We start from the raw sequence: 20,296 nt of genomic DNA, 5'->3' as shown, positions 1-20,296 counted from the left end.
ATTTTATTATTGGGATTACAGGCAGTTCTTTAGGACTGCTCTCAAATAATTGAAATGTTACTAAACAAGGTTATACTTATCAGATTAAATAGCTCTGGTCTCCAGTATATTGGCGACTTCGGTTCTTTGTACTTAATTTATTAGCATGATTTCTTTTTAATATGTTGTGTACAGACTTAATTACTTCTCTGTCTACTTTTCTTACTCCATGTAGGTTTCCCAGAGACTATGGTTTGAGGAGGAAGTGGAAGTTTGTTGGCTTAGACCTGGTGTCATTCCATCGGTGTTAAACTTCCCAGCTCATCTTGGAAGAGTACGTGCCAGAAAGACCACGACCAAGCAGCCTTGAGATCTTAAGCTTGTTTTATGCTTGCCGCGTCCGCGAGGTCCGTGCGGCTCCGTGCAGAAAAATTACGTCATTTTTGCACCCACGCCCCCTCGAGCGGCCTTTCTGTGCGGAAAATTTCTGCTCCGCGCACCTCCACATTTTTCTAACCAACGCGGACGAAGCCGCACGGAAAAACATGGCGGAGGGCCAGGACCTACTCGTAGCTGAAGTCTAGAAATACGTGCACTTAAATGATTCATCACACAGAGATCACCGTGGTAACCGGGTTATGAACTATTCATAGTGTGAAATTAAAACTAACTGCTGAAATGCTTTTATTTGGTAAAATGCTGTGTTGTAAGTGGTGTAAACAATGGCAAACTTCTTCTTCTCTAGTTTAGTACCAGAGTAGACCAGGTAGACATGTGTTTACGATACACTGCCCCCTGCAGTTGGAAGCAAACTTCTTCTTCACTAGTTTATTACTAGAGTAGACCAGGTAAACATGTGTTTGCGATACACTGCCCCCTGCAGTTTGGGAGCAGACGCCGCACGGAGTATAAATGCACACACGTTTTCTCGCGCGGATTTCCGTGCAGCTGATTTCCGCGCAGCTCGTTCGTGCGGAAAGTATATTCCAGCCCTTAGGCAGCTTCTCCCTCAGGTGGGTGCCGACGGTGTTCACGGTCAGGTCTGTAGAGGGGGGAGGCCGCCACCCACCTCCCCACCTACTCTCCGCCCTGACTCCACCCAGACTCCGCCTTGGCTCCACCCATGTGGTCACTTTATTAACTGTGATGCCAAAGGGACGACGGAATTACTTCTTTTCATCTGATCTGTAGTTCAGTGAGTTAAGGATTTGCCTGTGGAGCTGCAGGTCGCTGGTTCAAGACCAGACCCTTCTTAAATTTTATCAAAATCCTGACAAAGACAAACAAAGAAAAAGGCCAGTGGTCAGTCTTGAACCTGCAACTTTCCAGTTGGTAGTCTCTCTTCTTATCCCCTGAGCTACTCGCTCAGATACTAATTCTTCTTTTTGTTGCGCATTTATCATCTTTTTTTTTTTCCATTTTCGAGTTTTTTTTTAATTTGAGTCTCGACTCGACTCGTTTTTCTCAGGAGGTTGGACTTCAGCCTTTGTGCTGGAGGGTTGAACCCTCAGTTCCAAGACTTTCAAAGCCTCCACACCTCCCGAGTCCTCAGGACCTGAGCTTTCACACAGTCTGAGGGCTGAAATTTTCTAAGTCCCACAGTAGTTCTCTGTTAGATTGAACTTCCAGACAGTCCAAGGACTGATATCTTCTAAGTTCCTGAGTAGTTCTCTGTTAGTTTGAACCTTCAGACAGTCTGAGGACTGAAATGTTAAAAGTTTCTCAGTACGTCTCTGTTAGTTTGAACTTTCTGGTTAACAGAAGCCTTAAAACTTGTGACCATGAGTTTGATTTCACATTTAGACCATCCATCTGGGTTCTTCTCAGACCTTCACCTGTGGGTTTTTTAGAAATCCTCAACAAACTTTGATTCTCTTCGCTGAACAGTAAAGTTTGTGGAGATCAGAAGGTAACATTAGTTTGATAAATGCCTTCAACTACTAGTAGACTTTATCTGGAAAGCAGTTTTCTGAAATGAGTTCTTAGTAAATCTGTCCACAATCAAACCAAGAACATAGAAAGAGGAAATGTTTGAAGAAACAACTTGGACGTTTTCGTTTCAGACTAGAACCTTTATCTGTTTTTGCTCTTTTTGATCGTTTTATTGTCTCTTCTGTTTAATTTGATCTTCTAAAGTCTAACTGGGGTCTTTTGAAATGTTTCGTCTTTAGTTTGATTCTTGTTAAACGTTTAGTTTTGCTCTTTTCTCACCTTCTATTCTTTTCTAATGTCTGGTTTGATTTCCAAATGTTTTGTCTTTTTAATGTTTAATTGTTTTTTCAAATGTTTTATCGGCTTGTTTGAGTTTCTTTTTCTTTCCCAATATTTAATGTTTCGATTAAATCTTTAAGGTTTTTCTTTTTAAATGTTTTACCACCTTTTAATGTTTAATTTTCTTTTTAAATGCTTCATTGTATTTTCTGTATAATTCCTATTTTAAGTTTTATTGTCTTTAAGATGTAATTTTCTAATTAAACATTTAATTTTTTAATTAAATGTTTTGTCTTTTTTTGTGGCCTTTTTCAGCTTTTTATTGGATAGGCGTAGGGAGAAACAGACATGAAACGGGGAAGAAGAGTGGGGGGAACATGCAGCAAAGGGCTATGAGCGGGAATCGAACCCGGGCCGCTGCATCAGAGACCAACCTCTGTACATGCATCGCCCGCTTAACCCATTGAGCTATACAGGCACCAATGTTTCGTCTTTTTAAAGGTTTAATGATCCAATTAAATGTTTTGCATTTTTTAAAATGTTTAACATTCTTCTTGTTTAATTGTATTTTTTAAATGTTTAATTGTGGAAAATATTTTCGCTGTAATTTTGAATATTTGTATTTTAAAAATTCTGTTTAATTTCATAACGACATGTATTGTATCGTGTTGAATGATCTCATTCAATATTTTGTCTGTTTAATAGAGTTAAAAATTAATTACAATTAAATTATATTAAACAGACAAAATATTGAATGAGATCATTCAACACGATACAATACATGTCGTTATGAAATTAAACAGAATTTTTAAAATACAAATATTCAAAATTACAGCGAAAATATTTTCCACAATTAAACATTTAAAAAATACAATTAAACAAGAAGAATGTTAAACATTTTAAAAAATGCAAAACATTTAATTAGATTATTAAACCTTTAAAAAGACAAACATTTAATTAAAAAAAATAAATGTTTAATTAGAAAATTACATCTTAAAGACAATAAAACTTCAAATAGGAATTAAACAGAAAATACAATGAAGCATTTAAAAAGAAAACTAAACATTAAAAGGTGGTATATGTATATATAATTTAATTGTATTTATTGTTAAGTCTATTAAACAGACAAAATATTGAATGCGATAATTCAACAAGATACAATACATGTCGTTATGAAATTAAACAGAATTTTTAAAATACAAATATTCAAAATTACAGCGAAAATATTTTCCACAATTAAACATTTAAAAAATACAATTAAACAAGAAGAATGTTAAACATTTTAAAAAATGCAAAACATTTAATTAGATTATTAAACCTTTAAAAAGACAAACATTTAATTAAAAAAAATAAATGTTTAATTAGAAAATTACATCTTAAAGACAATAAAACTTCAAATAGGAATTAAACAGAAAATACAATGAAGCATTTAAAAAGAAAACTAAACATTAAAAGGTGGTATATGTATATATAATTTAATTGTATTTATTGTTAAGTCTATTAAACAGACAAAATATTGAATGCGATAATTCAACAAGATACAATACATGTCGTTATGAAATTGAACAGAATTTTTAAAATACAAATATTCAAAATTACAGCTAAAATATTTTCCACAATTAAACATTTAAAAAATACAATTAAACAAGAAGAATGTTAAACATTTTTAAAAATGCAAAACATTTAATTAGATTATTAAACCTTTAAAAAAACAAACATTTAATTAAAAAATTAAATGTTTAATTAGAAAATTACATCTTAAATTTCTTAAATCTTTTTAATAATAAAACTTTAAACTTAAAGTTTTATTGTATTATTTTTTTTCCTTTGATTTAATTGCTTTTTGTTATGTAGTTTATTTCTTTAATCTCATTTTTTCTGTTAAGATTTTAACCTCAGCCTTAAAAATGAAACAAACCCTTAAATCACAATAAAAACACTTCTGTTGTCACAATCATGAGTTAGTCAGTTATTCAGTTTATCAATTCAACTTTATTTGTTTAGCACATTTTACAGAGATGACAAAACTAAACAAGCAAAGAGAAAAAAACGCTAAAACTATGATTAAAACTCAAATACATTATAAAAAAAAAATAAAAAAATTTAACATGGTAATAAAATATGTTGTGTCCAGGGGATGGAGGGAGTTTATTGAAGTCTTCTTGGGCTCACATGGGAAATCATTTAAAATATAAACTTGATATTCAGTCTAAGGAAACTGCAGAGCAACAGAAGAACCAACAATATCTCCTGTTTTCTCCTTTAATGAGTCGACTCTTCTTGTGCTTTCAGACCAAAGAACTACAGACTCTTCACAACCTGCTCAAACTCTTGGTACAGGACCTCACCACACGGGTCAAGAAGGTTTCCGTCTCATTTCTACTCTGAAGCTCACCTTCTCCTGCTCAAACTGCTGATAAATGTTTCTGCTGCTCTAAAGTCTGGTCTCCAGAACTTCCTAAAAACTCTCAAAGTCTCTTCTGCTGCAGGTTGCTATGTAGAACTGTTGCAGAAAACCTCACTAAACCACATGGAGGGGCCTCAAGATAGTCGTCCAAATACCAAACTAGCACAACCCAAACGCTAAAGTCTCCTGCAGCCTACCAGAGAACCTCTGAGAACAGAGAATCAGGACAGGAACTCTTACCTACTGGACAACCAACGTTGGTTCACAAACAAGAATACAGAATGTGTCTGACCAAAAACCTCTGAAGACTCACTACAGCCAAGATAAAGACACAACTCACCTGCACCAAATCCACTAATCACTGCACACATTAGTACCATGTGGGTAAAGAACCACATTTACCAAGACAACTATCCAGTACAAAGCCCTAAAACACACCAAGAAACACATTAAAGACAATTTTACTGCTGGAAGCTGCAAGCCAACGCCTGAAGAACAAACTAAAGCAATGGAGTCAAACCCGATTCTGTTGTGAACAGAAGCAGAGGAAATGTTTGTCTGCAGCTAAATAAAGCAGGAAGACACTGAGCTGCTCAGGTGTTCCTGATAACACCAAGCAGCCACCTGGACAGCCAATAGGAACACAGCTTACTGGAAGTCCAGAGGGCGGGGTTAGTCAAGGAAATTTAGTTTAAAGTTGAAGCAGAAAGTTACAGAAAGTTGAAAACCACCTTCTGATCCCTAAAATCTCTGAGTTTTCACACAAAGAACACCTGAACATGTCAAACTGGTTCCATAGTAGAACCATCATTGTAAAAACGTCATAGTATGGTGTGTTGCTCAAAAAACATTAGGACCCGGCTGTCAGGGGACAAACATGTAAGAAACATGAGAACAGAGAGAACCCAACCAGTAGGTCACAGTTTATCATCCCCCAGTCATCTCCTGAAGTCCATATGGTGAGAGACATCAGTATCTGGTTGTTAATTTACCAGAGGATGCTTATAATCATGCTGATGTGGTCTGTACTCTACAGTATTTTAGTGACTCAATAAATGCCTAAGTTGTTTTATTTAAAATGCTTTTTAGTTTTTAATAAACATTTAACAGCCTATATGTAATCAATAAATGGCCTTTGCTTATCTTAAGAAAAATTCACTCAGAACTCTATGTTAACAGTACTAAATAAATCAATAAATACATGCATACACACAAAAATAAGTTAATACATTAACTGTGTTAAGATAAGATTTAGATTTTTAAAAAAGTTGTTTATGTTTTTGCAGAATCCAGTATTGCTCACTGGTTGGTCATTGCATTTTATTAGTTTGATTTCACTGTTTAAAATGATGCCACCTCTTTTCAGACAGAACCTGTGATAATAAAACAATACAAAATTTTTAGTTCCGTGTTAATAAAGCACTTAAAGCTTTAAGTATGGCTAAATGCTTTTTTCAAAATTAAATATATCACTCCTTAGGTGGTAGTGGCCCCAAGTTCAGTAAAGTTGGAAAGATATTCACAGATTCGGACTTCCAGCATCAATAACTCATTAGATATAGGTTGTCAAAACATAAACGGTGCCTCTTTCCCATTGTTGCAAGGCAGACAATGTGCTACAAGCCCAGTTTTATCAAAAGTAGCTGTCTTTCAAGCTACAGGAATAACATTGGTGTCTATGGAGTGAACAGGGTCCGTCTGCAATTTGCAAAACCGCTGCAACAGTAAAGAGAGACAAATATTCAATAACTTCACTCTTCTACATTGTAGTGTCACTAAAATCACTGCAGCCTTCAACTGGCTCCTGTTGACAAAGTGTTTTAACAGAAATGTAAATGCTGTAATTTGATTCTTTTAATAAACCCTGTAACTTGAATGGATGCGATGTTGGTGTGACCACAGTGCACACGTCTGATGTTGCTCACAGTGGTCCAAGGGACGCTCAGGGAGTTTGTGTGTTTGCTCAGACTCAGGAAAAATTACAGGGAACATTGGTTGGAATAAACCTTCAAAACCGTCTTCGATAGAAAGTATGTATACATGTAGTGTGGAACAAACAATGGAAACTGTAAGTAGTATTTGGGGTGGAAAAACCTTTAAAGCACTTTACCAATACCATTACTACTAGTAGTATAACTACTACCACCACTGCTACTACTACTGCTATTACATCTGCTACTACTATTACTATTATTATTGCCATTACTGCTACTACTACTACTAGTACTTCTTCTATTACTACTACTACTGCTGCTACTACTACTATTACCACTGCCATTACTGCTACTATTACTACTACTACTGCTACTACTACTACTACTATTACCACTGCCATTACTGCTGCTGCTATTAACTAATAGTATTACTATTGCAACAACTACGACTGCTACTACTAATATCACTGTCGCTACTGCTATGACTACCACCACTACTACTACTACCACTATTACTTCTACTACTACTACTACTACTATTACCATTGCCCATTGCCATTACTTATAATACGACTACTACTACTGCTACTACTATTATTGCTGTTAGTACCACTACTACTAAAAACACCACTCTACTACCATTATTTCTGCTAATACTAAATACAGTAATAACAAAAATAATAACAATAGAAACACTTACCAGTAGCTTCTTTAAACTAGCACCGTTGTGAAGTAAACATAAAAACAGTGCTGCTAACACCTGTCGGTGACGGTAGGGACGCCTGTGGTCACCATGGCAACAGTACAGCGAGTATAAAGAGCGGCCCTCTCAGTTCGGACTGTCTCACTTTTATGAGCGCGCCTCCTACCGGTCACTGACTCCATGGTAACCAGGTCGGCGCTCACGTGCTTCGACCGCCGCCCTACAGGCTGGTGCTACGGAAGTTAGTTTCACATTCGACAGACGTTCCTAAATCTGAAGTTGAGAGGAGAGGTTTTGATTTGTGACAAATGAATTTTTATGTCAGGTGTGTATTTACACTTAAATAACTTAAATTTCAATTGTCAGTTGCTGAATGATTGTTTTTTTTAATTTTATTTTAGTTGACGTCTGTTGAGTACAGATGAATACATGCACTAGTATGAGCGAACAGTCATGCTGCAAATGTGAATTTTTTTGTAGCATTCAGTGGTTCGATCCACAACAAATTTTGTCCTATTGCAGAACGGGTTAAAACCTTAGAATGAAAACATCTTACATCAATATCTAATTTGATTTTAGTTTAAAAACATGAAAAGTAAACACTTATCATCTTCATCAAGCACAATGATGTCAATGAAAATAAAAATATTATTCTTTGTGCATTATTATTATTATTATTATTATTATTATTATTATTATTATTATTATTATTATTATTATTATTATTATTATTATTATTACAGTAGAGTTTCCACTGGCAGTTTCACTTTAATTTGTCGTTAGAAGTCAATACAAAACTCACTTCGCTTTTGCTACTGTTCGAAATTATGCTCCTGGCGCGTCTGGTGTCTTCTTGCTTTACAGGTACGTTGAAGTAATCAACGTTATAGTGGACTGATGTAGTTTTAAAGCAACCAGGACATGCTGTGAGCTTGTTTTTCACCTGGTCTTGTTAGGGCCAGAGAGTCAAATGTCTTAATGTTCTGCTACATTGCTAACACGACCGGTTTTAGTAGCTAACGTCAGCTAACGTTAGCACGGACCAAAGACACAACTGAAACAAGATAGTCAACACTTCAACATTCCGCGTTTGCAAGAACCCGCCACGCTCCGTTCTGATGTAACGTAGCCGAATAGATAAGGCTGGTGTTGATTAGTTGATTATTTTTCACGCATGCATCACGAAATCGCTAAGTATAATGCGTTATAGTAGGCACTATTCATTATTCGTACTTTTTGACGCTAGTTTGACATTTAAATCGGGGGCCTACCTTGTGTATCCGCTCGAGCCTCGGATTTCTATCTTGATCTTTTCACCAAATATCTTTGGCTAAACTTTCAGAGAACAGGTTATGCTGTGTTTATCATTAAAAATGACGTCAAATACCTTGACAACGAATTTGGTAATGTAGTTGTTTCTATGCTCTTTCTTCAAGAACTGTTGTCAGAAGGTAGTTATGTAGCTATAACATTCACAAACGGAATCACAGTGTGTTTTGAATTGAATTTTGCGCCTCTCATGACACACAGCTCGTCGGCTAACTGAACAAAGATGAAGCGAGCCAGAGGTGGAGGAGATGAGGAGGCTCCCAGACAGAACGGATCAGCTGCCAGGAGGAGAGGAGACCCTCCGCTCAGCGACGGGGACGATGCTGGCTCTGACTTCGGCCCAGCTGACCTGCAAGACACCGACAATGACCCGAGCCTCAGGAGAGAGATCCGGAGCAAGTACCGAGACCTCATCAGCTCTGTGCAACGTGAGTATTTACAGACAGGCAGGGTGTTGTTGTTGTTGTTGTGCACAAAGAAATTGTTTATTTTCTAACAAACCTGTGATGTGCTTCCTTTTTCAGAGAATAGGGAAGATATGCTGAGTCCAACCAACAACAGGCTCACAGAAGTTTTAGAAGAGGCAAACAGACTGTTTAAGGATGGTAGGTGTGATGGAACCACAGAGATTTTGAATGTGGCTTGCTGCCCCAGTTGCTCCTGTCACATTTTTACTCACTGTGATCTCTCTTTTCACTTCAATATAAAGTCTTGCACCTCTATGGAAACAGCACAACCATGCCTAGAAGTAGAGAAAATAGAAGAATGTCCTATGTGCAGTCTGTCACAGTTATAATGACATAAATCTTTTTTTTTTAAGTTTAATTTGTTTAATTATTTATTCTCCAGAAACTGAAAAAAACTTAACTCAAAGCACCCTCAAGTGTTAATAGTTATGTAAGAAAATGCTTGATTTACATCCTATAGATATTGTACTACTTAGGTTTTATGTCTTTCCTCCATACTTTTTTACAGAAACTTTTTATTTCTGTCAAAATTTTCAACTAACACACATGGAATAAAATGTTTTTTGATGAATTATGACAATTATTGATCAAATTTCTCAATGGCTCATCACATATGATTAGTTAAAAGATATTCAGAAAATTCTCTCCGTTATTACAGTTTCTAGTTCAGACAAATGGTGTAGCTTTGGAGAGGATTTTTAAAAAAGAAAACAACATGCCTTTCAAACCTGCTGGCATATTTTGAGAGTTAAAAGACACCGATCGACTGCAAGGTTGTGCATTTAAGAAATCAAAACATGAGGAAGAGTTTATGTGTGCTCCCCTGGTTGAGTGTGGTGGTTTAAGTAGCTTATTTTCATAATTTTGTCTTTAGATTATCCCGAGTAACAGTTCATACCTAAATCACTTATCATCATCCTCCTGCAGCCCTCTGGATCAATCAGTTTGATTTTACTCTGTTCTTTGCCAGTTAAGCAGGCGAGAGAAGCCGCTCTGGACGCTCAGCTCCTGGTTGTGGCCACAGATCTAGGAAAGGAGAAAGCCACCCAGCTGTTTTCTGACGGGGCTGCTTTCGATCCCACTGCGTTTGCTGAGCATCTTGTGAGTATGTTTACTGTGTAAACGCTTTATGTTTATGCAGTGCTGCTGCGTAGAGGACCTGCTGGTTAGGAATGTTGAGCAACACATATATGTATTATTGAGAATCTGTGAAGGCTGTTCGGTTCCAAGTAGTGACTGCTGGATTGAGATTAATTAGATGGCCGGAAACACAACTTAAAGCGGGAGCAAATTGTTAAACATGCAACTTTTAGGGTAAGACATTAGCAAATGACAGCTTTGTAAGAGAAATTCCTCGTTCATTTAAGTGAATAAGAGCGGATATTATTGCTATGTAAAGGTTTAACATAAATGTGATAAGCTTTCAGACTTTTTGGCTCTAATGCAAGCAGCGTCGGTGTTCATGTGGAGGTATCTCTGCTTCTCTAACAGTTGTCCATTATGGGCATCAACCGACTAGAAGACGCGGAGGATGAGCAGCAGAACGGAGGTGCTGTTGATGGTTACCTTCCCCAGGACGCCTGGCACAGAGTGGCCAGAAGAGCAGAATGCTGTTTTAAGGCAGCACCCTCTTTCCACTATATGTGAGTGCCTAAGTATGTTATGTACCAGGAGTGACTTGAGTGCTGAGGAATTTGCCTCCCAACAACCATGTAAAGTCACAAATCAGTCTCATGGAGAAGTACATGTATCACACCTTCAAATCCTTTAAATTAGCATCAGGCGTTCGTCATAAGCTGACAGTAATTAGAGAGTGCTAAGTGGATCCTGTATGAGGTATTTATTTGAAATAACTCATTCCACATGTGATATCGAATTTCAATGACTCCGAGTTTGTCCAGGACCCAACAAATATCAGCCCAAAAGCAAACTGTTTAATATAAAAATGAGGTTTCCAAGAACTCCAAAATTTTGTCACAGGATCTTGCAGGTAACTGTTGCGACTGCTGGTGTCAAACTGCATATGTCTACCATCAGAAGGAGAGTGCACAAATTTGATCTGCATAGAAGGAATAAGCATTTGTTGTCCAAAAAGAACATTACAGTAACAGTACAGTTTGCCAGTGAAAACATATGCAAAGTCCAGGGCTATTGGAACAACAATGTGCTCTGGACGAATCAAAGATCGTGCTTGAAGATAATATGAGACCATCTGTGTTAAAGTTGAAGCAGGGCAACAGGACTATGAGGTTAAACATGCTAGAAAATCCTCCAAGGAATGGCTTAAAAAAGGGGAGTTTTATGGAAGGACCTAGTCAAGAAATCAAGTCCAGATCTGAGTCCCATTGAAATGTTGTGGGGGGCGGATTTGAAACATTCAGTACATGTAAGAAAACCTTCCAATATTTTGCAACTGAAAGAATTTTGGATTAAAGAGTGGTCAGAAATTTGTCAGAGACTCTTGGACAAACATGCAAAACACCCTCAAGAAGCTGTTTCAGTTTCCTGTAGGTGTTTCCTGTATGTGTTTCCAGGCTTCTGAGGTCAAGGATACATATTTCTACACAAGAACTTTACATCTGTTTACATTTTTGTCAAACAAATGTTTCAAAAAGAAAAAAATTCTTTGTGGTCAATTATGCCACCTCTTTTTCTATGTGGTGCATCAAGATAAGATAAGACAAGATCAGATAAACTTTATTGATCCCACAGTGGAGAAAGTTCACCGTTACAGCAGCTCCAAAAGAAAAAGAATACAGGCAGTGCAAGAATACATAAGAAAAAACATAGTGCAAAAATTGCAGAGAACATTATTTACAGATGATTTTATTTTTATTTTTAAAAAAATAATATATATATATATATATATATATACACCATATACAGGAGGATGAGGTATCAGTTATTTCACATAAGTAGGTGGAATGCATGTGTAAGGGAAAAAAAGTGCAGCAGCAAACAGTCAAGTTTATAATGCGGCATCGTACAATCTGACCGATGCTGGAATCAAAGGGGATTAAATGTTTGCTTGTCCAAATCTGTCAAAAAAAAATTCTACAGTTTCCACAGAATGAGCTTTTTTCCTCACAACTGTAATCTTCATCAAATTCTACATTTCAAAATTAACACAAGGGTCTGCATGTTACGCCTCCATTTTCAGCTAGTAATGTTTGTGTTGAAAATTTCCTCTAACTTTATGCAGGTTTATTTTATATAACTATCAAACAGTCTTTTCTGGCTCTGACTATTTAATGCTTCTGTTTTTTTGCATCAGGTTTGGGTCATTCCATGCAGAGCCGCCTCCTCCAAAGCAAAGGATAGAACGGCAAAGGAAGGCACCCAGCAAGGAAGCCAAAAGGATAATGCCTACTCAGGTAGCTAAAGTTACACTTCCCTGGCTTTCATGGCTTCTTTGTGCATATGATTGTGACTTTACAAAAAGTTACGAGCACATGTGTTAGGAAAAAAGAATCTAAGATATTCAGATAGATATAGTTTTAATAAACTTTAATGGTGTAATCTAAATGTGTATTTTAGAAATGAAACTAAATCTATGTTTAGATATGTTCACATAGAGAGGATTCATGTTTATGCTGTCTATCAGTTGAAGAAAATGGATGAATCCCATCAAGAAGCAACAGAGAAAGAGGTGGAGAGGATCCTGGGATACCTGAAGAGTTATTACCAAGATGACCGTGAGTTTAAAGTCGGCATCAGAGACGTTTTATCATTGTGTTAAAAATTCATTGCTCATGTGTGTCTGTTTCTATCACAGCGACATCACCGATATCCTATTACGAGTTTGTCATTGACCCCAACTCGTTCTCACGAACAGTTGAAAACATTTTCCACACATCTTTTCTAATCAGGGTGAGTAAAGTGCAGAAGTTTTTTTTTTTTTTTTTAAATGAACTTGTGTGCCCTCTGCTGACTGTAAGCAGGTGTGACAACATTGTTTGTGTTTCAGGATGGCTTGGCTCGGCTGTATCTGGATAATGCCAAATTGCCTTGTATAGGTGAGAGGATGTGACATCATTGTGTTGTATCATTCCTACTGTGGACTGACAGGGTAAATTGTTTCACTGGTGTTTTCTGTTTTAATGCTGCAGCTCCTGTAGAGGAGGGAGAGGTCGAAGCTGGAATCTCAAGCAACCGTAAACAGTGCATCCTCACAATCAGCCAAAAGACATGGAAGGTTAGCAAGTTTTGGCCTCAATTCAATTCAATCTTTAATTGTCATTGTCAATACTCCTTATCTAGGGACTACTCTATAGTGAACTATGTGGACAGCACCTCGGCAAAGTAAAATTTCGGACGCTACTCGAGCTATTAATTACGTCGCTGGTTAACCGTGATTTGTGCTGTAGCAACGTAACGCAAACACATCAAATTCACAGTTAATTACATGGCTGAGAAACAGGTAAAATCAAATTCAGCAATACAACCTAAATGTGAAATTGCTTACATTTTAATGAAAAGTTTTCTTGCATTATGGTACATATTGCTTAATTAGTCACCATCGGCTGCACATTGCTTTTCACAGTGCATTATGGGATATTTTGAGTGCGCTATATAGGATGTAACATTTTTTAACTTAACATTCAGACAGCACTACAAATTGGTGGACACAATTTTATAGTGTATATGAGTGATTTTGGACTTAGGTAGAAGCATTTTTTTTCTATTTTCTTCAGTATCAGATTGATTGGCTGAAAAGAAGCAACACTGAGGACACTGTTCTGGTAGGATGAGAGATTTTCAACAAAAAGCTCTTCGAGCAGCCGTACAAAAAATATTCTAAGTGCATCAGTTTTTTCTCTCAGCAGTCGCATACACGCCTCTTTGGCAGCAATTGACAGAAGACGCTGGTGCACAGAAAAAAGAATCGACAATCACTCTAATCTAGTAGCAAAACCAGAGCTGCTGTTAAATCTCGTTTGGTGTTTATGGTGCTGATTTTGTGCTCTGTTTGTTCTTTCCCAGGAGCTTGTAGACGCCCTCGACATCAAGGACACAATGATTCAGCCTCCAAACACACAGAATGAGTGATGGACCATGTGCTCGGCAAAACTGAATATTGTTTTTAGAAGTTACAATTCTTTTAAAAAAGAAAACTACAAAAGCCAAGTATGTAGGTAAACATTACTCAGTTGCACATTTTGTTTTATTTTTTTACCATTTTTAAACATTTGATTAATAAAATAATAAGAAATAAGAGAATGCCAGTAGTGTTTTTCTTCTAGCAGGTGTTTAATATTATTAATGTGCAATATTATTCTGTAAAAAGACAACATATTTGTAATGGTTAGTGGAGAATGAGTGAAATGATGTAGTTGGAGTAGTGATTATTTAAGTAGTTAAAGCCTGGATTCGCTGCTCATCTTCATGTATTAAATATTTAAAAGTAACTTGCAGTTTCCTGAAAGACATGAAAAGGAAACTGCATGTGTCTGCATAAATTAAGTCCAAATATATTTTAGGAGATCACACTGCAGTACAATATCACAAAAATGCTAAGGGATTCAAAATGGTATCTTAACAAAAGTAGTATCATTTTTAAGTCAAATATTGGTTTTTGAATATCGGTATTTAAAAACAAACATGTTAGACTGACTACCTTAGAAATATGGGCACCATGGTACAGCCTTAATGCAGCAAAAGAGGGTACACCTTTCATTTGTGAGATTGTATTCTTTTATTGTCTTAATATTATGTGTTTCTGCCTTCATTTCTGATGACAGATTAGATCCTAGTGGGCATGGATGAAACCAGTCTTGCACAAATCTGGGGAGAGACAAAGTTCACACGTGATTCTTTTTTAGCAGCTCTTTGCTGGAGGGTTTTGCTGTTCTGTCCTCTGCTTTAAGTACTCTAAAGCTGTTCTTCTGGTTTCAAATTAGAGGGTATATTAGGTCATACTACTTTTTCTTCTTTAGAAAGTCTCGTGTGATTGTTGCAGTGTGTTTTTGATTATTGCCATGTTGGAATTTTTAAAATTTTATTTGCATTTGTGTACAAGCTTGCATTAGTAGTGGTATCTGTAAACATCATCTCTCGTACACCTTTATGCAGCCCCACATCTCTGATTTACAGGTGGCACTTTACACTCGCTGTGGTGATCCTCACCAGGTCTACGACAAACATGGCACACCTTATTTGATCCAAACTGATTTATTTTCATCTGACTCAAGAATGTGCTGCCAATACCCTTCGGGATTATTTTCTTGAGTATCATCTTACAGTTTTGTGCTGTTTAACGATCACTGCTTTTGTTCTTCGCTTGTTCTGTTCGAACACTCACTGAAATATCGGTTTCCACAGATAATCCTTGTGCTTAGTTGGAAGCAAAATATGCTGTACACAAGATTTTATCCACATAGTGTTCTTTTAAGACTAATTATGCAATAATTTGACCTCATCAAGCCTGTAAACTTATTCAAATAGAGCAGGGTTGGTGATAGTATGGGAGGCTAAACAAATGCTTTTTCTCATAATTAACAGACATGCAGCTGGTGACAACTTGGATAGATTGCTTTAAACATTTAGGAACTACTGCATTACAGTACCTGTGAAGGACAACTTTAGGCATGAGGTTGTTAATAGATTGAATGGTCATACAATAGCTTCAGCCTTGTCAGAATGTTCAACATATTTTCTCTGGGTTTAGTCTTTCTGTTTGTGCTTCTTGTCTGGTAAGGTGCAGCACTGCTCTGCAGAAATTTTGTCAACAGTTTCATCATTTTTCCCCTTTTGACTGATGACAGTTAAATCTGAAAAAAAGAAAAAATGATGGCCCTTTTTACATATAAGTGTTTGGTACATTAGGAAAATATATAGTCATGATCTGTGTATTCTACAAATAATGAACGGAAGATGGTGTGGGACCAAAAACATAAAATTACTCATTCTTTTTGCTCTAATTTTTCTTCCTGCTCTATTTCAGCTGAGTGAACTTCACTCTGATCAGGTTTATTCGCTTGAACACACTGGCATCATCGGGCGTTCTCATCATGATTATGTACCATCATCATCCTTGCTATCTCTTGGGTCTTTTAAAGAGACAGGCACACTTTCTGCTGCCTCCCATCTCTTCCTCTCTCCCTCTCTGAGCATTTTTCCCTCCAAAGCAGTGCTTCAGTCAGCTCTCCCGTGCAGTGATGTGAAGCTGAGCTGCATATCAGGCTGGAAAGAGTGGCTCCCTTTTTTCATGTGATTGGGTGGGACTCCTTGGAGATTTTATGTAACAATGGCTTGAAAATATATGTCACAGGCAGTGCAGTGCAGAGCGTTCATTAGTCAGTGAGGCACACACTCATACAGACACACACAGAGGCGTGCACACACTCACTCTGTAGCTCCTGCAGAGATCTGCCTGCTTTGGCAATGCTGAGTCTGACTGAGAACGATGCAGTTCTGCAGAAAGGTGCTCTGCCAGCCGTGTAGTGCCAGAGTCACTTCACCGGAGGAGGACATGGAATACAAGATGGGGAGCTGCATTGGAATCGCACACAGCCAGGTAAACGGAGGATGCTGAGCACAAGCTGTCTGCAGTGTACCATCAATGCCTGTGTGACTGAGCCTGCAAGAAGAGAAAGAATAGATTAATACTGGTCAGGAGCTGAGTCTTTCCTCAGGCAACGCAGGGGAGAGAGAAGGTGTATCCTAGTAGTGGAGGAGGGGCGATGTCAGCAGTGAAAAAGAAGCTGTGGAGACAGAGCTGGGGGTGAGGAAAGGAGGTGTTCAGTATGAAAAGTGAGAGGGTGAGGCTGATCATATGTGGAGGAAGATAGAAAGCAGGTTGACAGATCCTGAAGAAACTGGATTGAGCACAGGGGAGGCAGGAGAAAGCTACAAGGCAGAATAGGGGGTAATAACTATGTCTGGAATATGCTGTGATGTTAGTCAGAAACAGAGCTGATCAAATGACTGTTATTTATAGGGATGATGTTAAGTCTGCTGTCTCGACAGTCTCGGCACTGAGCTGAAGATGGTCTGTGATGATGGCAGAAAATAGAACTATTTCAAACCCGCTGTTGTCAAAATCTCTGACTCTGGTTCCTGTTTGTTATTCTTGGCATTTGTGGGTTTGATGCTGTGTGAGTGTGTTGCTGTTGTCCTAAGGTGTCAATCACTGTCACATGTAAAGGTCTGGATATTCAGGAAAGCCACAGGTGGTATGATACTATAGCAGCATCTGCAGCCTTTTCCATGATCAGTCAGGCGGAGGGACCTGGGAGTTTTGACACCTCCCGTCCATCTAGCATGCCTCTTTGTTTACTATCCCCCCCACCTTCCACCTCCCAAAGCAGACATGGCTTCTCCAGCTCCAGTTCGGTCTCCTCCCCTCCCTCCCCCTTGATCCTGTCCCCACTTCTGACCCTGTCCAGTGCAAAAAATAGCAACGGAGAAACCAGGGCTCCTCAGAAGACAGGACAGAAACATTGGCCTTGAGTCTGACAGTAAACACAGCCTGGAGGGGTTTGTCAAAGCTGGAGGCAGACACTGCATGTGGAAAAGTCTTTTTGTTTGCAGTGGTGAGTAGTTCATTGGTGTGAGTTGCTGATTTTAGATAATTTGTTTTGTGGGTAGTCCTTCAGATAGAGGAGGGGAAGGATAAATGTTAAAGCTTGTACTGTATGACTGTTAAACTATCATCTCATCTAATGTAGTATAAGAATATTAATGTATATGCTATGTTTATTATCCAGGGTGATGAATATGGTTTTAATCTCAACGTAATGTACTACAGTTTGCTTTTCTTGGTCTCTTACCTTGCTGTATTATAAAACCAGACAATTTGTATATTAAATTATTAAAAATAGATTAGAATACAACATTTCTCTTTAGTTCTAAAGGTTTGTTTGGGTTTTATGTGGCAAGAGGGGTCAGATACAGGCCAGGAAATGGTAAACTCATACTTTATGTGTCTAAGCAAAGACATATGGTGCTCATCCAAACCCAAGAGCTTAAAAGATGGCTCCCGTTGAGTGATGGACAGGCCATGATGAGGTGCGAAGAGACCTGGCAACACTCTAATCATATGATTTCCCCACGGTGCTTTCTGCGCTGCCAAAAAGCCCCGAAACACTGCCGCCAGTTAAAGCGTACACGAGTGAGTATGCAGGCTGAAATTACACCCCATTCACACAAATAGCAAAGCAGGCAGGCCCGGCCGATGAACTGCTACACCACAAAATAAGTGAGAATTAAGATGCGGGGAGAGGATATTAATTATCTTGTAGGATAATCATAGGAAACATGTGGGAGAAAGATTTTAGAGTGAAAAATAGAACTAATGATTTGCATCCACAGCTGGTCTATACAGCCTCTGAACTTGTTTGGAGAAGAAGTGTGCATGACAAATTGTGCACAAGACTGGAATAAAGTCTAACAGCAGTGAACAGGGCAGAACTCTATTTATAAAGTCTTACATATTGAGGTCAGTGCTTTCTGACTAAACCATACAGTCCCTGCAGTCATAGTAGGAATGCACAAACAACCTTACAATGGCACGCGTTTACTGCTCAGCTGCAGCGCATACAACAAATAAAGCTGGTTGTCAGAGAACATCTTTAATATGTTTATGCATTTGATATAAAAATATCCCATGGTTAAACTATATTAAGCTACGGTCCAAAACTTCAAATCATTTCAATTTAAGCATGTACAGGATATTTAGAGTGGATTAGAGATGCTCCTGAAGAATTTTCACCACACCTTTTGCAACAGACTGAAAACCGCTGGAAGCCAAGAGACATCACAATCTGTTATTTCCCATATGAGGATTATTTTTCAGGGTTGCCCAACCTCAGTATCACTCAGTCACAAGCACAAAGTGACAGTCTGCATGTGTAGATGCCTTTATTCCAGGGTTAGGGTTAGGGTCAGAGTCATTTGTTTGAAGCATTTTAGAGCAGAGGGGACCTGCTGATTATACTAACTTACTGCAGCAGGAGATAAATTTGACTAATGTCACCTTAAAATAATCTCCAGAAGATATTTTTATATTTACATGATCATCATTCTATCAGTGAGGATGCTGTTTTCCTGCTTTTAAGCCCTCATCAGCGGAGGTAAAACCTGCACTTTGGTCTTGTGGTAGCTCTTGCATCAGAGGTCCTTAATCTCTAAAACAACACACACTTACCATTCAACCTCATACCAAAGACCTCTAATCCTGTGGAGCGTGAGTCTGTGACTACCGAGGGACCCTGTTCACTCTGTGTCTCACTGTTCAGCCCTGGAATAGTCGTGTACGCTGACGGTCTTTCTGTTGCCAGTGTCTTTCAGCCAGCTGATGTGAGAGGCTGTTGGTCTGGGCAGTTGTGGCCCTGCAGCTGGCTGAGCCATGGGGAACGAGAGCAGCACCACTGAGGCGTTGGTAAGGGTGAGCTCGCTGACATCGGATGGCTAGGATTGCTATTTGCTGTCCCGTACTACTATGCTTACATAAATTCTTTAAAGCATGGAGGACTAACAAAACTAATACTGCACAATTACTAACTAGAACACATGGGATGTCCATGGAGCTGCAGACTTTGGTTAACTGAGGCTTGTCTAATGAGCATTTAGATAAGATAACGTGCCTTGTTGTACTATGTGTTTAACTGTTGTAAAGCAAAGTTAAATATTAGATGTGCAATGTGTTTACTGGCACACAACCTGATATCTCCAAGCTTGTTGTCCTACAGCTCATTCCTATGATGGGTGAAATTCAGCTACATATGTCTCTAGTTTGCATCTAGAGGTATTATTTCAAGGCTATAATTCTATAGACATCTATAGAAAACCAGTGATTTCCACGTGTGACTGGAGGACTTCAGTACTGGAATTCAGGATTATCTTAATAGGATTAACATAAACATTTGTCCCATGAGCTATCGGTTCCATAAACCATACACCCTAAACTGCACTTTAATATAACTACATAATGGGGTTAACCTTGTCATATTTTCCCACAAAAGCATTGCTTTTCAGGGAACTGATGCTTTATACTGCTTCTGTATGCTGTGCAGTAAGTTTTGCCTTTAAAAAATATATTGTTGAACTATGTCATTCCCCATTACAGCCAGAAGAGGGCGCTCCAGAAAATGTTGTTCTGTTTCCACCACAGGAAAATCAAAATGACTCCCTACAGGTACAATATTTGTGAATGCAAATGTGTGTGGAAGTCTTATATTAGCTTGTGTGTACTAGTCTCTTTTATTTACAGGTGGTGCCCTAAAATGCTTAACCTGAAAAGGGCACGGACATGGGTGACTGCTCT

General features: G+C 38.1%; 2 protein-coding genes across 16 annotated transcripts in view; both read left to right on the top strand.

The window, feature by feature from the left end:
• The first annotated feature begins 8,030 nt into the window (after window positions 1-8,030).
• nsmce4a (NSE4 homolog A, SMC5-SMC6 complex component) lies at window positions 8,031-14,250 on the top strand. The gene is made up of 11 exons (XM_023281638.3): window positions 8,031-8,098; window positions 8,765-8,991; window positions 9,088-9,168; window positions 10,001-10,131; window positions 10,522-10,673; window positions 12,305-12,404; window positions 12,635-12,725; window positions 12,806-12,900; window positions 12,998-13,046; window positions 13,140-13,225; window positions 14,014-14,250. The coding sequence occupies exons 2-11, from the start codon at window positions 8,787-8,789 to the stop codon at window positions 14,077-14,079; spliced, it is 1,056 nt and encodes a 351-aa protein (XP_023137406.1). The 5' UTR covers window positions 8,031-8,098; window positions 8,765-8,786; the 3' UTR covers window positions 14,080-14,250.
• Window positions 14,251-16,179: 1,929 nt separating this feature from the next.
• Window positions 16,180-20,296, top strand: part of tacc2 (transforming, acidic coiled-coil containing protein 2) — a 51,207-nt gene continuing 47,090 nt past the window's right edge. For 8 of the 15 annotated variants that reach the window (XM_055018909.1, XM_055018920.1, XM_055018917.1 and 5 more), the window contains exon 1: window positions 16,181-16,546. In XM_055018909.1, coding sequence (XP_054874884.1) covers window positions 16,436-16,546 — 111 coding nt within the window. In that variant the 5' untranslated portion in view covers window positions 16,181-16,435. Of the gene's footprint in view, window positions 16,547-17,412; window positions 17,565-17,962; window positions 18,143-19,310; window positions 19,412-20,098; window positions 20,168-20,296 lie in introns of those variants that run through there. The other 7 variants (XM_055018906.1, XM_055018908.1, XM_055018905.1 and 4 more) reach the window with 7 other exon arrangements.

The sequence above is a fragment of the Amphiprion ocellaris genome, chromosome 16, assembly GCF_022539595.1.
Source record: "Amphiprion ocellaris isolate individual 3 ecotype Okinawa chromosome 16, ASM2253959v1, whole genome shotgun sequence".
Taxonomy (NCBI): domain Eukaryota; kingdom Metazoa; phylum Chordata; class Actinopteri; family Pomacentridae; genus Amphiprion; species Amphiprion ocellaris.
This window is presented reverse-complemented; position numbering and strand designations above follow the sequence as displayed.

What these genes read in the sequence shown, in the direction of transcription:
- nsmce4a (XM_023281638.3), top strand. Translation starts at nt 8,787, where the DNA reads ATGAAGCGAGCCAGAGGTGGAGGAGATGAGGAGGCTCCCAGACAGAAC. An exon ending in ACACATCTTTTCTAATCAGG is followed by an intron (nt 12,901 to 12,997) that starts GTGAGTAAAGTG and finishes TTTGTGTTTCAG; the next exon opens with GATGGCTTGGCTCGGCTGTA. An exon ending in TCAGCCAAAAGACATGGAAG is followed by an intron (nt 13,226 to 14,013) that starts GTTAGCAAGTTT and finishes GTTCTTTCCCAG; the next exon opens with GAGCTTGTAGACGCCCTCGA.